This window comes from Phocoena phocoena, chromosome 17 (genome assembly GCF_963924675.1).
Source record: "Phocoena phocoena chromosome 17, mPhoPho1.1, whole genome shotgun sequence".
Classification (NCBI taxonomy): Eukaryota; Metazoa; Chordata; class Mammalia; order Artiodactyla; family Phocoenidae; genus Phocoena; species Phocoena phocoena.
In genome coordinates this window covers 17709808-17728001 of record NC_089235.1, presented here as the reverse complement: position 1 = coordinate 17728001, position 18194 = coordinate 17709808, and the positions used below count along the sequence as shown (strand labels likewise).

Sequence of the window (18194 nt, the reverse complement as noted above, 5' to 3'; positions counted from 1 at the left end):
GTTGAGCTGTTTGTGTATTTTGGAAATTAAGCCTTGTCGGTTGCATCATTTGCAAATATTTTCTCCCAATCTGTAGGTTGTCTTTTTGTTTTGTTTATGGTTTCCCTTGCTGTGCAAAAGTTTATAAGTTTGATTAGGTCCCATTTGTTTACTTTTGCTTTTATTTCTATTGCCTTGGGAGACTGATCTAAGAAAACACTCCTACAATTTATATCAGAGAATGTTTTACCAATGTTCTCTTCTAGGAGTTTTATGGTGTCATGTCTTATATTTAAGTCTTTAAGCCATTTTGAGTTTATTTTTGTGTATGGTGGGTGTGAGGGAATGTTCTAAATTCATTGATTTACATTCCATATGAATGTTTTAATTGTTTTTAGTAAAATTTTTAATTCTTTTACGTTGGCATTTTTCTTTTTTTTTCTTTTTTTTTTTTTTTTGCTGTACGCGGGCCTCTCACTGTTGGGGCTTCTCACTGTTGTGGCCTCTCCCGTTGCGGAGTACAGGCTCCAGACGCGCAGGCTCAGCGCCCATGGCTCACGGGCCCAGCCACTCCGCGGCATGTGGGATCTTCCTGGACCGGGGCACGAACCCATGTCCCCTGCATCGGCAGGCGGACTCTCAACCACTGTGCCACCAGGGAAGCCCTACATTGGCATTTTGATAAGGATTGCATTGAATCTCTGTAGATCATTTTGGGTAATGTGGATATTTTGACAATATTAAGTTTTCCAATCCATGAGCATGGGATGTCTTTCCATTTGTATGCGTCTTCTTTAATTTCTTTTATCAATGTTTTATAGTTTTTCAGCATACAAATCTTTTACTCCCTTAGTTAAGCTTATTCCTAAGTAGTTTACTCTTTTCGATGCTATTATAAATCGGATTGTTTTCCTAATATCCTTTTCAGATAGTTTGTTGTTAGTGTATAGAAATGCAAGTGACTTTTGTTTGTTAATTTTGTATCCCTCAGCTTTCCTGAATTCCTTTATTATTCTAACATTTTTTGTGTGGAGTCTAGAGTTTTCGATATATATAAGATTATGCCATTTGAAAACAGTGACAGTTTTACTTTTTTCTTTCCAATCTAGATGCCTTTTCTTTCTAATTGCTCTGGCTAGGACTGCCAATACTATGTTGAATGGAAGTTGTGAGAGTGGGCATCCTTGCCTGGCTCCTGATCTTAGAGGAATGCTTTCAATTTTTACCTTTGATTATGTTAGCTATGGGCTTTTCATATGTAGCCTTTTTTATGTTGAGATAATTTCTCTCAGTTCCTAGTTTGTTGAAAGTTTTTATTATGAAAGTGTGTTGAATTTTACCAAAAGCTTTTTCTGCATCTATTGAGATGAGCATGTGATTTTTTAATCTTTCATTCTGTAATGTGGTATATCATATTAACTAATTTTTGTATGTTGAACCATCCTTGCATCCCAGAGATAAATCTCACTTGGTCATGGTGCATAATGGTAATATTTTTGAGAGAATCCTAAGCATTACATTGTCATGCACATGATAATTTGCTGTTGAACCTTAGATGTTTTTATATTGCCAAATATCTGTAACCTCAAATTTGAAAGAATTCATTAAAATATAAAATATTTAAAAGAAAAAAGTCTTACAACTTATTTTAGCTATGTTCTTAAAGGCCTCTTGCTTTAAAATCCCAAGAATATGTATTTACATGTTATAAGTAAACTTTTCATTTAAATCTATGTTAGTATTTAATTTGTATGATGGAAAACAATTTGTTTTTCTGTATTTTGTATCCTGAATCTGGTGCAGCATCTTACTTTCATCAGCACTGTTGAAAAAAGAAGAAAAAATGCCAATGCTGCCTCCTGAAATCAAATTTGAACCTTCTAATGTCACCAGAAATTCCCTTGACAGTTGTTTTCTTTTTGAGAGGAGTTGGAGGAAAGCAGTTTTAGAAACACAAAAGATGAGGAAAGGTAACTTCATTTTATTCTTATTTTACTTACAAAAATATAGAAGTAGTACCTTGAATTTACATGTACTTTTTTAATCAGTCAAGAGACATTAAATAATTTTTGTAACATTTAGGTAAGAAGGATAATACCGTAGGCTTATGGAAAAGAAAAATGGAAGCAGATTAGGAATAATTTACTTAAGGTAATTCTATAACTCATGATAAAAAACAAATTCTAAAGAACTACTCTTGATATCAGTGTAGTGCTACCTCTGTTGGATCATACTTCTTTTTGTAAGTCATGTTTGTTTTAAAATACCTCAAGTTGGTATTTATATTTTAAGAAACCCAAATCTTTAACAGCACCTTTTTGTATTAATAATTCTAACGCAAACTTTATTTTTTGAGTGAGCTATGTGGAAAGTATATTATATCTTATAGTTGCTCAATAAAGACTAATTTCAGAACTTTTGACTTGTATACGAGTGTAATAACTTTCCCCCTTAATTTCAAATTATAATTGTATTTCTTGTTTATACTGAATTTTGCCTTTGGCTTTATTAATGGAGATAGAATTCTTGAAAACAGCAAAATTCAAACTCCCCAGCTATTTAATCACTCCTGGTTTTGAGTGTGTTACTGTATTTTTTTGACATTTTTACTAGATTCCTATTAAAAATACACCAGTTTATCTGTTCTCCTACCTCCAAATCTAATTACTGAAAAGAAACTCTACATGATTTTGATCAAGAGAAACTATTTTTTCCAAAAAAGAATAATCAAAGGTTGAAAAATAGCATTTTGAGCATTTAATATTACTCTAGTCCCATTAAATACTATTTCTATTGCTATGCTAGATTTACTTAGTAGAGAAAGCTTCGAAAACAATTCTCTATGTTTAAAAATCATCCAAACCTTTAATCACTTAATCTTTTTCCATTTACTGTCTTCATTTTGAAGTTTTTTTTTAAAAAAGAATAATTTGAACAACGTCTTATACCAGTGATACCTGAGGTCAGTAGAAGAAGCCCTCCTGATGCTTCAGATGTTGCTGTTTATAGATTTGTTGTGGGATTTTGCAGAGTGAAAGTTAAAATCAATGCCTGAAATGGAATTCTTTTCTCTCTCACTGCTAGCTCCGATAATCATGTATTTGTACCTCTTGATTTCTACACAAAAGCAGGAAGGTGAAAGGATTTAAAGTAGCAGATATTACAAGATTCTTGAAAGTGCTTTTAATCTATCTTTCAATGTGAATGTATCTAATGTTCTGGGAATTCTGATTAAATAAAATAATGAAGAACAGTGAGGACTATGGGAGATCTGTGAAGCTGCCCTCCTTCCTTCTTCTAATGGTTCTTACCCCCTTAATCAGCTCTTGCTGATTAAGTCCCTATCCTCGGAATTGAAAGGTATTCTCTTGGGAAAGATGCTAGCTCAATTACAGTAGCTTAATTTTATTTTCTTAATGACTGATTTGGTATATTTATTATACCAAATTTATTTGGTATATTTATTATACATTTTAGTAGATAGTAAAAAAATTATATACATTTAATTAAGAAGTAATACAGATGGTTATTATACTATCTTTAATTAGAATACACTACAGCATTTGGTCTAGAAGAATTCAAAGAATGTGTCAAAATGCCACATTTACCAGGATTGCAAAATTGCCAAAAAAGTGTAAGTTCCACTCCACTAGAGGTTCATAAAAGACTCCTGCATGCTGATACCGAGATGCCTCCTGTCAGGTAGGTCATTTCTTTTCGATTCTCTTTCGTTGAATATTTATTTATAGTAACACTGCTGAATGTAGAGGTTTTTCTGGCTAGTGAATCTAATTCTTCCTTGCCTACTATTTTTTGCATAAAGGATTTAATTTAAAAATATCTCAATTAGCGATTTTATTCAGTTTGACCAGTAGGTACTTTTTTCTGTTTTCAAGTGACATTGCCAGAAGGAATTTAAGGACTTACCTAAAAAAATCGTTATTGCTTTAGCATAGATTGCTCATGAGAATATTGGAATTTTTAGCAATATAAATAAATGAACTCTGCAATATTAACAGGTTTCTGTACCCTGAATAGAGAACCTTGTGTTTCATTTCTAGTTTGACTGAAGTGGTGTGAGGGGAGATCCTGAATGAGATGTCAGCCTAATGAAGACCTTGCATTGCTATCAGATGAAATGAATTTGTCAGCCAGAAAAGTCCCACTGACTTTGAATACTGGCATTTAAACACATTATGATAAAACACCTTTCCTACTATAAATCAGATTGCCTGACATAGCATTAAAAGAAAACTTCTTTCTCCAAAGGGACCTGTAAGTTAGTAAGACAGTCTCATATCCTATTTGGTTTCTGCTTTGATTTATTTATTTATTCATCAAGTATTTATTGAATGCCTAGTACTAATTCATTTTGCCAGCCTAAAAAAAGATGAAGCATTTACAGCAGTCTGAGTTGTAGCTCTCTTTAGGGGAGGATGTATATTTTCATATTATCTCCTGCCATAGTGTGCTTTGAAGTCATCTAGTTATACACAGCACACACATATTGGAATTTCAGAATATATTTCTTGAGTTTTCCACTAGTATTATTGGTCTTGTTAATTACTCTGGAAACAAATTTTGGTAATATAAATAAAGAATTAGAATATACTGAAAATGAAAAGTTGTGGATAGTTTATATCTAAATTATGAAAATAAATAAGAACTTTGTAGAAAATTTGGGGAAAAAATAAAAATAATTATTTGATAATTTATCCATCCTAACATACCCATTTTTATTGTTGGAGGTTCTCTTCTACCCTCCTTCATTTTGGATTTTTATTGGAGTTGTGATTTTAGTGTACTTACAATTTTTTATTCTGCCCTTTTTTACTTAATATTACACGCATGCATTTTTTTCATGTTATGACATAATCTTCAAACAGTCTTTACTGGCCACATTATATTTCATTGTTAGAGCCATAGTTTATTTAATTTTATTTAATTTCCCTATTGTTGGACTTTCAAGTTGCTTTGACATTTTTTTGATTTTGCAGATAACACCATAATGAACAATAACATACATAAAGCTTTTCCCATCATTTTTTTTTTTTTTTTTTTTTTTTGGCGGTACGCGGGCCTCTCATTGTTGTGGTCTCTCCTGTTGCGGAGCACAGGCTCTGGACGCGCAGGCCCAGCAGCCATGGCTCACAGGCCCAGCCGCTCCGCGGCATGTGGGATCTTCCCGGACCGGGGCACGAACTCGTGTCCCCTGAATCGGCAGGCGGACTCTCAACCACTGCGCCACCAGGGAATCCCCCCCCCCCATCATTTTTAATATCATTCGAGGACAGATTGTCAAGCTATAAAAATATAAAAAGCAAAATTACTCTTTCTGAAGTGAGGTTATGGTGAAATAAGGCAGAATCAGAGATGGTAGAAGAGAGATTGTGAGTTGCTAGTGGAGTAGATGGTAGCAGTTAAAGAGGAGGGATGGCAGGGATGTAGAAAGAAGAGACACCATTGGAAACATGAATATGAAACCTACTTAAGGGCAGTGAGTTTCCACTGTTACCAAGACACCTGTATCCCTGACACTCAGCTCACTCTTGACCTCTGGGCAAACGTATGTAGGGCTGCCTATGGCCATGGACTTGTCTCAGTACAGACCAGTCTTTCAATGCATATGATCATCTTAAAGAAACTGGAAACCCAGAAAGCACCAACAATTAACCCATTGGGCCTCTAGATTTTAAGTCTTCAATTTGCTTCCTTTTTCATCCGATTTCAGTTCATTATTTTTTTCGTTTGCAATTTGGCTGTTTGTGAAATGATCCCTTAATATTTTATGTTGACTTGAGCGTGAATTTACTTAATTTAATGAAGAATAATGTGACTATATTATATTCGTGTTATGACAAGTGTTCTTCAGACACAAAGTGGAAGAGTGGTGGCTAAGTGTCACACTGCTTATGAACTGCTTGGCGAACGTAAATGTTGGTTCTTTTCCCTGTGTCTTTATTTTAGCCATTCTACTGAGAACATGTTGGGTTGCCTACAAGTATTTTATTCTCTGCATATTGAACAACGCCTTGTGAAAGAACAGTCTTGGCAAAGCAGGGAAGTACTAATTTTTGTCTATCTTGTATATAACCCCATATCCTTTTTAAAAAAAATCTCCATATGTGGATATGTAATTTAAAAACTTTGATAAAAGTTTAATGTGTTTTAAAATTTCTTAAGTGATAAAATTTTTCAGTGAATCTCAAGGCATACTTTGGTAATATAACTGAAAATAGTCTTAGAGGTGAAGTGCATTTAAAAATTACAGCTATCCTGCGGTATGACAAACTGCCTCTAGCTGGCAGGCTAGCAGACCTGAAACGATGATTTGTGAGTTTAATTACCTTAAATTAATATTATGAAACGGAAGCAATATGACCTCTCAACTCACCAGTGTTATGTTTAAAAGTTCCATGCAGCCAATACACAAAGATATTTGTTCTGATATTGGACACTGTTTTAAAAAAATGGATGTTCTATGTTTTTCGAAGGACATAAAGCCCTTCACGCTAAGGAGATGAATCATAGAATTTCAGTTATCAGTCAGTAGGTGGAAGAGAATCTGAGGAGTGTCCGTAGGGACCACTAAAACCTTATCACATAACAATCATTAAGGCTGGTCTTGAGTTCCAAACCTCAGTGTGAATACTAGGTCGGCTCATCTTGACTGTACCCATATTTGACAACTAGGAAGTGTGATGTTGCCGTGGTAATAAGTTGCTAGGATACCTCCAAGCAGCCGTGTAAGCTGACTTCATTAAACTGTATCACATGGATTGAGAACTAATATGTTTTGATTGAATAGAGAACAAAAAAAAAAGTTATAGCTGACTTCTAAAGTTTAATGAAGTTACAAGAAATTTGGAATTCTTATGGGTTATCTCGCCCACAGCAGATTCAATCGTGACATATTTCCTCTAATAACCTACTCATTATCTAGATCTATTCCAATAGGAACAAAAGTTAATTATGACAAAACTCAGATTGTGGTAATCAATAGGTAAAAAGGGCACAAATAACTGATAATTGGTATCTGGCATATCTAGATACCCTGTTCATCTAATCTTGAGTCCCTTCCTCTAGCATTTCCTGAATCATGATTAGTGATAAGATAAAGGTGGGAAAAGTCAGACCTAACACTCATCCACTGGTAAAATTTATTAACAAAAATCGAGATACTGAGTTGGTTCATATCTGCTTCTGATTGGATTATTTGTGATAGATGGAGTTTCCTTGATAGAAGGAGTTTCCTTTCTTTAACGTTGATTTAATTTTCATATGATGTCCTTCAACAAGTGAATTTCACTGAAAGCAAGCTTCTTATCTCTTACTGTATTTTAAAAAATTAATGTACCCTGGATTTATGTAAGAGTGAATTTATGATAATATATAATTTTAGGTTAAAGAAGACTAAGCCAACATGTACTGTGGCACCACTTCAGGAGAAATCAAAAGGTAGGCTGGATCATCTTTTTCTCCTACCACATGTCTTATTAACTATTCCATACTTATCTTTTTAAAACTTCCTTTCTTTCCATTGACTTAATTGTCTTTGTTTTGTTAATGTTTCTTTTAAGCTTTGTTTATAAACTTAGTGGATGTTGTGTTCAATATATACATACCATTATTATCTCATGTTGGAGGATGGAGGGAACAAAAAGTGCCTACCGAACTGAGAAGGCATCTTGAGACCAAAAACCGAGGCAAGCAGCTCCATATAATCAATGGATCAGCTTATTATATGGTAACTTACTCACAGGATGGGATTGAGCGGACAACCATCTGGAAACATGTGTAGTCACATTCCACACTGCCGAGGGGCCACTGGGACAACTTTATAGTTAACCTAGGGCATGGGGAGTGTGTGCTTGAAAACAGGAAGTGTATTCCTAAGTCAAGATTTATGAATGGGTAACTACTCTCATGGACGCCAGGAATATGTCAGGGAGGTCTTCAGCATTGTTTGGAGGCTAACAGGGCATAGAGGTCACCTGGTCCTAATGATTATTAAGCAATATCTATTAACTACAAAGCCCTTAACAACAGAGAAGTGATTGCACAGTACAGTCCCGGGTAAGGTCAGTGGGAAGACAGGAGAAACTGTGTGGACCCAAGATGGCATCAGTTATGCTAACAGGCATACCTCTCAGGACCCTGGGATAGGCCCTCATCATCTCTCATGTGGACCGTTGCATAACCTGCAAAATGGTCTTGCTTTAGAGTTTCTGACCTTGGAAGTCCTTTAACACTGCAACAAAAGCCTAAAACTTGGCCTCTAATCACATCACTCCCTTCTTCAAAAACAACTTGTTGGGTTTCCCTGGTGGCGCAGTGGTTGAGGGTCCGCCTGCCGATGCAGGGGATACGGGTTCTTGCCCCGGTCCGGGAAGATCCCACGTGCCACAGAGCGGCTGGGCCCGTGAGCCATGGCCGCTGAGCCTGTGCATCTGGAGCCTGTGCTCCGTGACGGGAGAGGCCACGACAGTGAGAGGCCCGCGTACTGCAAAAAACAAAAACAAAAACAAAAAAAAAACCAACTTGTTACCTACAGACTAAAGTATGAACTCCTTAGCTTGGCCTTGAACTCTTTACTCTCTTCCCCTAACTTTCCTTTCTAGCCTTATCTTCTAATTAATTTTTTCATGAACCTGTGTACCTATAACATCCAACTACAAAAACCTATCTATATGCCAACAGTTTAGGTTACATAAAACTACTCCATGGTGACTAAGACAGCACCAAGGAGCATTTCCACCTATTTGGAGTATGAGTTTGTCCTTTGAAGCTTTAAAATCAGACATTCTCACTTCCACCTTTCTGATACATTTAATCAGAATTTTGTTTTTCAAAAACAGACACTGTTGAGTCAGTTAGTTACACTTTTAATGATGCCTACAAGATTTTGGAGAATTTCCTGGCAGCTCTGGTATCTACACTTACTGCCTCACTCCTTGCTTCACGTGTTACAGATTCATGGGGCAACATACTAAAGGAACCATTTATGGCATATGACACAGTGCATATGTCTAGCATTTATGTTCTCCAATAAATTCTTAGCCATTTCCTGAAGTGATTTTACCCAAAGTCAGTGGTGAAGATTCTTGAGCTGTACAGTCAAACATTTTTCATTTTGTCATTATATTTTCTTGCCTTCTGTTGATTATTATCTAAATAGGATTTTTCAACAGTGACAGTATTAACATTTTGGACTGGATAATTCTGCTGTGGGGGTCTGTCCTGTGCATTGTAGGATGTTTAACAGCATCCATGACCTTTACTCACTAGATGCCACTAGGACCTCCCAAGGTGTGGTAACCAAAAATGTCTCCAGATATTGCCCAATTTCTTTGGGGTGGCAAAATCACCCTCAACTGAGAACCACTGTTTTAAGCATTACATCTTCAACATTATATGTTACCTGTTACTTGTCCTTCAGACTATCAAGTGTTTCATCCTTCACCTGTGCACAACAGTTATTTCCTTACCAGCATAACATGTTTTAAACCTTACTTATTTTTAATTTTTGTCATAATCATAGTTGTCTTCTTATAGTGCATTTATCACTTCCATGATTTTGCACTTATGGAGTAATGGAGTTAATAGAGCACCTCCAAACAAACAACAAAAATGAAAATTACTAAGCAAGACTTATATTGAGATTGTCAGTGGCAGTCAGATTGATTTGTTAGCAGCTTTGTAAGTTTAGCCTGTGGAAGTTCATAAACTTCTTGGATATTTCCCTTATCTGAATTTCCATCAGCTATAAACAACTTCTGTAATCAACAGGTAACATGAAATAAAAATATAAATGTTAATTAGAACAAAAGACATTTGTTTTGTATCTTGGCCCAAATGAATATTTGCCTGCCTATTTTCCAGTAGGCCAACTTTATGGTTCTTCTGGGCTGGGTACTATGTCTTATTCACCTTTGTATCTCTGTAGTGCCTGTACCAATCCTACAACATATGGAGTCTTCAGTAAATATCAATACTTGTTGCTTTTCCTTCAGAGTCATATAAGAAGGCAGTTCATTCATTCATTCACCAAACATGAATTTAGCATCTACTCTGTGCCATTCATTGTTCTAGTTCTTAGGCTTAGAGTACGTCTCTCAACAAAACAAAGATCCCTGCCCTTGTGGAGCTTACATTCTAGTGAGAGAATACAGCCAACAAACATTAAATATAATAAACAAATCCATCACACAGTATATTAAAATACATAGTATTTTTTTAACTTATTTTAAAATTTTTTATTTTATTTTATTTTTATTATTTCTGGCTGTGTTGGGTCTTTGTTCCTGTGCGCAGGCTTTCTCCACTTGCGATGAGTGGGGAGCTACTCTTCGTTGCAGTGCACGGGCTTCTCATTGCAGTGGCTTCTCTTGTTGAGGAGCACGGGCTCTAGGTGCATGGGCTTCAGTAGTTGCAGCATGCAGGCTCAGTAGTTGTGGCTCGCGGGCTCTAGAGCGCAGGCTCAGTAATTGTGGCACATGGGCTTAGTTGCTCCACGGCATGTGGGATCTTCCCGGACCAGGGACCGAACCCATGTCCCCTGCATTGGCAGGCGGATCCTTAAACACTGTGCCACCAGGGAAGCCCAATACATAGTATTTTAAAAGGTGGAAGTGCAGTAGAAACAACAACAAAAAATAGAACAGGGTAAGGTAGATCAGGAGATCTGGGGAGAGAAGGATGATTTACAATTTTAAATAGGGTGGTTGGCAGTAATATTTGGGCAAAGATTTGAAAGAGGTGAGAGAGTTAAACTCTGGGAAAATGTTATTCTCTTGGGGCCAGCAAAGGTCCCAAGGTGGGATGGTACCTGACCTGTTGGGGAAAAAAACATCAGGAGTCAAGTATGGCTAATCTCAGAGGGTGGAAGATGAGGTAAGAGAGGTAATGGAGTATCTGACCTTGTGGGGCCCTGAAAGGGACTTTATATTTAACTTTGATTGAAATGAGGAGCCATTACATGATTTTAACAGAAGAATGATTTTAATGTGATCTGACTTAAATTTTGAAAGGATCATGTGGTCACACCTTTCAAAAAAATGGCCCAGAGAACTTCCATCTCTGATTATGATGGAATAACTTATATCAGACCAACTTTACTACCAAGAATTCGCATAAGAGCTAATCATAAAAAATAATTTAGGGCTTTCCTGGTGGTGCAGTGGTTGAGAGTCCGCCTGCCGATGCAGGGGATGCGGGTTCGTGCTCCGGTCCAGGAGGATCCCACATGCCGCAGAGCGGCTGGGCCCATGAGCCATGGCCGCTGAGCCTGTGCGTCCGGAGCCTGTGCTCCGCAGCGGGAGAGGCCACAACAGAGAGAGACCCGCGTACTGCAAAAAATAAATAAATAAATAAAAATAATAATTTAAATATATTTTATGATATATAAAATAACTATAAAAGTAATATATTACATATATATTAATATACAGTAAAAACATTTTTTTAAAAATATAAAGTAATAAAAGTATTTAAAAAACAATGTTTTAAGTTGTCAAGAGCAATCATTTCCAACTCAGAAGGCTGAGATTCTGAAGGAATAACTGCAGAGAACTGAGCCCGAATATCTGTGAGCAAATTCCCCAACAGGTGTTTGCCTGTTTCTAAGTGACATGTATGCTGGGTAATATTTTAGGACATGAAGCAGAAAATAGCTTCTTGGAGGCTAAAGGACTGAGCAGAGATTTCAGTAACTTAGCATTTGCCGGGGAGACAGAGGTGGGAGTTGAAGGGAGTTTAAGGCTTGCCAAGATGGAAAGCCCTTGGCAAAGACAAGCTTTCAGTTGAAACTGTTGAAGAGCTACACGCTGTAATAACGGCATACAATAGACTAGCTTTTAAAAAAGCCTAAAACCCCATTTTTTTTGACATTTGGCATGCTATTTATTTCATCTTTAGCTCATCCTTTTACACTTTCTATTTATTGTGTTAAAACCAGTTTTGACTGGATTAAAGTGATATGCCTACCAGAAGAAAATTAAATTTTCTTTGGAAAACTGTAAGATAAACCAGAGCCTTACAGGTTTGTGTACACAGTCTCAAGCATTCAATCAAAACTTACCAGACATTAAAAGAAATATACCTTGGACTTCCCTGGTGGCGCGGTGGTTAAAAATCCATCTGCCAATGTGGGAGACACGGGTTTGAGCCCTGGTCTGGGAAGATCCCACATGCTGCAAAACCACTAAGCCCGTGTACCACAAATATTGAGCCTGCATGCCACAATTACTGAAGCCTGCGCACCTAGAGCCTGTGCTCCACAACAGGAGAAGCCACTGAAATGAGAAGGCTACACACCGCAACGAAGAGCAGCCACCACTCGCCACAACTAGAGAAAGCCCACATGCAGCAATGAAGACCCAATGCAGCCATAAATAAGTAAATAAATAAATAAATTTTAAAAAGTACAACTTATCAGGCATAAAAGAATGACAAAAACCAAGAGAAGAAATAGACAATATCAGCAGACCTACAAAAGATCCAAATAGACATTATTTGACAGGGATTTAAAAAACTATATTTAATATATTCAAGATAATAGAGAAAATGATGAAAAATTATATCAGAGAATTAGAATCTATAAAAAATAAATAGAAATTATTGAGCTGAAAAATACAAAAATAGATTAGATTTAACAGATGATAGGGCATGGGCAACAAAAGCAAAATAAACAAGTCGGGTATATCAAACCTACAGGCTTTTGCACAGCAAAAGGAAACAATTAACAAAATGAAAAGGCAGCATATGGAATGGGAGAAAATATTTGCAAACCATGTATTTTATAAGGAGTTAATATCCAAAATATATAAGGAACTCCTACAACTCAACAGCAAAAAACCAAATAACCCAATTTAAAAGTGGGCAAAGGACCTAAGTAGACATTTTTCCAAAGAAGACATACAAATGGTAGTAGATACAGGAAAAGATGCATAACATCACTTGTCATCAGGGAAATGCAAATTAAAATGTAGAAAATAAAAGGAACAAATAATAAAGAGCAGAAATCAATGAAGTAGAAAACAAATATTCAGTAGAGAAAATCAACAGAGCCAAAAGTTAGTTTTTTGAAAATGTGAATAAAATTGATAAATGTGTAGCAAGTCTGATGAGAGAGAGACAGAGAGAAAGAGACAGAGAGAGAGAGAAATTACCAATATTATATAAGAAAAGAGAAAACACAACTTAGAATTGACACAGAATTGACACTGGTGAATTCTTCCAACATTAAAAAAAAAACAATGTTACGTAAATTATTCCAGAAAATAGGAAAAGAGGGAACACTTAAAGACCCATTTTATGAGATCTCTAACCTTGATTCTAAAACCTACCTTTGACATTATAAGAAAGTAAAATTATAGACCAATTTTTCCTATAAAATAGAAGTAAAAATTCTAAACAAGACACTACCAATTCAAATTCAGCGATATATAAGAAGGATAATGCAACACAATCATATCAGATTTACCTAAGACATGCGAGATTGATTTAACGTTAGAAAAGCAATCGGTGTCATTCATCTTATTAATAGAATAAAGGAGAAATCTCATATGTTCACTTTAATAATTGCAAAAGATATTTTAATGAAATTCTATATTCATGATTAAAAATATTTTTAGCAAACTGAGAAGGGAACTTTCCTAATTTGATACAGATTATCTTTTTTTAAACTCCTACAGTAAACAGTATACTCTTAAACAATTAATGGGTCAAAGAAGAAATCACAAGGGCATTTAGAAAATATCTGGGGACAAATGAAAACAGAAATATAACATACCTATAGATTACAGCAAAAGCAGTGCTAAGAGGGAAATTTATGGTAAACACATAAAAAAAGGAAAAAGATTTTGAATGAACAACATAAACTTATACCTCAAGGAACTAGAAAGAAGAATAAACTAAGCCCAAACTTACAAGAAGGAAGGAAATAATAAGATTAGAGAAGAGATAAATGAAATAGAGAACAGAAAACAAATCAACAGAAAGAAGATTTAGTTTTTAGAAAAGATCAGCAAAGTTGACAATTCCTTGGTTAGACTAAGAAAAAAAGCAGAGAAGACTCAGATAGCTAAAATTGGGAATGAAAGAGGAGACATTATAACTAATCACAGAAATAAAAAGGATTATAAGAGGCTACTGTGAACAATTATATGTCAACAAATTGGGTAACCTAGAAAAAAATGGATAAATGTATAGAAATATACAACCTACCAAGATTAAACCATGAACAAATAAAAAACTGAACAGACCTATAGCTAATGAGGAGATTGAAGCAGTTATCAAAAACATCCCAACAAAAACAAAAAAGCCCAGAAATCTAGGGTAAGAGGATTATAATTTAAAGATGACCACAAACTTGCACATTTGCTCATATCTTATTGGTTCATACTTATTAACAAAGCTCTACTTAGCTCTGAAGCAAGCTGAGAAATGTAATCTCTACCTGGATGATCTTGCGCTCAGTAAAATCCTGTTTTGGAAGAAGGAGTAAAAAGTTTCGAAAAGATCATTAGTAGTCTGCCATAATTTTTTTTTTTTGCGGTACGCAGGCCTCTCACTGTTGTGGCCTCTCCCTTTGCGGAGCGCAGGCTCCGGACGCGCAGGCTCAGCGGCCATGGCTCACGGGCCCAGTCGCTCCGCGGCATGTGGGATCCTCCCAGACCGGGGCACGAACCCGCGTCCCCTGCATCGGCAGGCGGACTCTCAACCACTGCGCCACCAGGGAAGCCCCATAATTCTTTTATAATTAAAATTTCTAACATTCTATTGCAGATATTTGGAAATATAGTTAATTTTTGCAATTTGATCCACATTGCTAAAGTCCCTTATTATTTCTTGATATATATTATACATTTTATACTGTGTATACATACATATTATATATGATATATATAAATTTTTGAGTTCTCTACATAGATTATCATAATCATATGTGAATAATGTCAGTGTTATTCTTTCTTTCCAAATCCTATGCCTTTATTTTTCTGATTTTTCTAAGCTGGCTAGAACCACCAATACAATAGTGAAGAGAAATGAAAAGTCGGCATCTTTGACTTGTTTCTGATTTTAAAGGAAATGCTTTTAATGTCTGCTCATAAAGAATGATGTTTGATGTATGTTTTGGGTAGATATCCTTTATCAAGGTAAAGAAGTTCCCTTTGACTTTAATTTGCTGAGAGTTTTGTTTTTTGTTTTTTTTGTTTTTTTTAAATATAAATGAAAGTTTAATTTTATCAAACATTTTTCTGAATGTGATTTTCTGTTTAATTTTTGTTTTGTTTTTTTTTTTTTTTTTTTGCGGTACGCGGGCCTCTCACTGTTGTGGCCTCTCCCGTTATGGAGCTCAGGCTCCGGAGGCACAGGCTCAGCAGCCATGGCTCATGGGCCCAGCCGCTCCGCGGCATGTGGGATCTTCCCGGACCGGGGCACGAACCCGTGTCCCCTGCATCGGCAGGCGGACTCTCAACCACTGCGCCACCAGGGAAGCCCTGTTTAATTTTTTAAAATAAATTTCTCATATTTTTAAAAATATTTATTTGGCTGTGCAGGGTCTTAGTTGCAGCATGCGGGATCTTTTTAGTTGTGGCATGCGAACTCTTAGCTGCAGCATGTGGGCTGTAGTTCCCTGACCAGGGATCGAATCCAGTCCCCCTGCATTGGGAGCGCGGAGTCTTAGCCACTGGACCACCAGGAAAGTCCCCTGTTTAATTTTCTAATGTGGACAATAACTTTTGTAGATTTTGTAATGTTAAGCCACTCTTACATTCCTTGGATACCCCCATTGAAGGCATGATGTATTATCTTTTTTTGTGTACTGCCATATTTAATATGCTCATATTTTATTGGGTTTTAAAATCTATGTTTATGAGTGAGCTTACCACTAATTTTCCTTTCTGTCCTCTCCTTATCTGGATTCAGTGTCAAGACTGTAATGGCCTCATGGAATGAACTGGGGAGTATTCTGCTTTTCCTATTCTCTGAAGGATATGACCTAAAATTGGAATGATCTCTCCCTTGAAAGTCTGATAGAGTTCATTTGTAAAATCATTTGGATCATTTGTTTTCTTTGGAGGAATCTTTTAATGTTAATTCAGTTATTTTAATTTTAGGACTCTTAAGGCATTCTAATTCTCCTTCCATCAATTTTGGTAAGTTATATCTTCTAGAATATTTTACATTTTGTCTAAGTTTTCAAATTTATTGGCATAAAGTTTAGTCTTTGCTCTACCTATACTTCTCCTCATATTATTTATTTGGGCCTTTTGTCTTTTTTTAAATTAATCTAACTGGAAGTTTTCCTTTATTAACAGTCTTTTCAGTGAAGAACTCTTATCTTTTTAAAAAATCTTTCTAATTGTAAGTTTGTTTTCTACTTCATTGATTTCTCCTCTTTCCTGTATTGTCTTCCATGTTCTTTGGGTTATTCTTTTCCTAACGTATATCTTATACCTAGCTTACTAATTTTCAGTCTTCTTTTCTAACACAGGAATTTTAGGGTATAAACCCCTCTATGTTCAACTTTTGTTGCATCACACAAGTTTTGTAATATTTTCTTTATCATTTAGTTACAAGTATTTTTAATGTTTATTACAATTTCTTTTTTTGATGGATGAATAATTTAAAATGTGTGTATACATTTCTAAATATTTGAGAATTTTAAGACTTATTATTAACAACTTCCAACTTAATTGTATTGGTCTGTATGATACCAATTCTTTAAAGTTTTTTGAGGTTTGCTTAATGCTCAGAATCTAGTTATTTTGTAGCCAGAAAGTCTAAGTGTCAAGTCCATCTTACTGCTAAGAACTGGAATCCTGATCGATTCTTCCCTTCTACTCTCTGTCTGAAATTCCCACCCTCATTACACACCCAAATAAAACAAAACAAACAAAAATACCAACCACATTGGAGAATTGAGGTCAATTTTTATTTTTGGCACTTGAAACTGAAGTTAAACAATAGTATTTTAAAGCAATATGGATCAGTGTATTATTTTCAAAGCCTTGTACGCTTCTAAATAAAAGTATTTATACATATTACATATTTAGGGCAATATTTGTGATTACATGGGAACTCCGAATTGATGCATCTGGGTTTAAATCCTGCCTCTAACAATGTCTAAACTCTTTTTTAAATCTCTGATCCAAGATAGTACTAGTTACCTACTTCATAGTACTGTTGTGTGGATGTATAGATGAAAAATACTTGAATAGAGAGATCATTCAATACTTGTTATCTGTTATTATTGTTATTACTATCCTTCAAAACAGAAGCTTGATTAACGCTGTTTCAGTTAGTGAGTGACTTCTTTTACTTTGTAATTTTACTCTTTCGCCTCAACGTTTATGAGAAATCGTTTTGTTTGGAGACAGTAACTTGATAAGCATGTAAGGTATGAAACGAGTCATTTATGGAGATCATGCCTTTTATTTTGGAATAAATTCCACAGCCATCCCATGTTTTAAGAAGCACATGACAGACTCAGAGTTAGTTTTTTATCATTAAATATAAACATTAAGCATTTTTTAGTTAAATATTTTTTGAGAGGACTTGCCATCCCAGTCACTTTAGAAAGTTAAGTAGCTTTCATTTCTACTTCAGAGAATGTGTTATATGAAGAGCTAGTGGTGTTTAATGGTGATTTGAGGAACAGATATTTGGTGTATGCTCTTTTAGAGAATATCATTCATGTGTGCTTAATTTAACTGTAATAACAGTTTTAGGTTTTTTTCTTTACAGGTTCTGGCTTCAGCGATCCTCTCACTGGAGCGCCATCTCAGTACTTACAGAGACTTTCTAAAATGGCCATTTTGGAGTATGATACCATTCGTCAAGAAACAACCAGAAAATTTAAAAAGAGCAAGAAACAAGAGCTTTGAGACCGCTGATTATACTTTCGTGTGATGCTTTCTTCACTGACTTCTAAGGTTTGTCTTTTTCCTTTCTTTTCCTTTTTTCGATATATGATATGATGTGCAATGATTTACATACAATGGAAATGTAAATAGGAAACAAATATTTTCTGTTACATACGGCATATGTTGTATTTTGTTAATCTTACAGACATTTAAGTTATTATTTATACAGTTTATGTATGGGGACATAAGCCTAAGAAAAATCATATTCTATGAATTTTATGCACATTGGTTATATCTTTTGATTCAATTTGATAAATGTTTTTTGAGTATCTGTACAATGAC

At 35.4% G+C, this 18194-nt stretch overlaps 1 protein-coding gene across 1 annotated transcript; it reads left to right on the top strand.

Moving 5' to 3' along the window:
• The first annotated feature begins 1822 nt into the window (after positions 1–1822).
• C17H8orf89 (chromosome 17 C8orf89 homolog) lies at positions 1823–17873 on the top strand. The gene is made up of 4 exons (XM_065895715.1): positions 1823–1949; positions 3528–3681; positions 7382–7437; positions 17734–17873. The coding sequence occupies exons 1-4, from the start codon at positions 1823–1825 to the stop codon at positions 17871–17873; spliced, it is 477 nt and encodes a 158-aa protein (XP_065751787.1).
• The last annotated feature ends 321 nt before the right edge of the window (positions 17874–18194 follow it).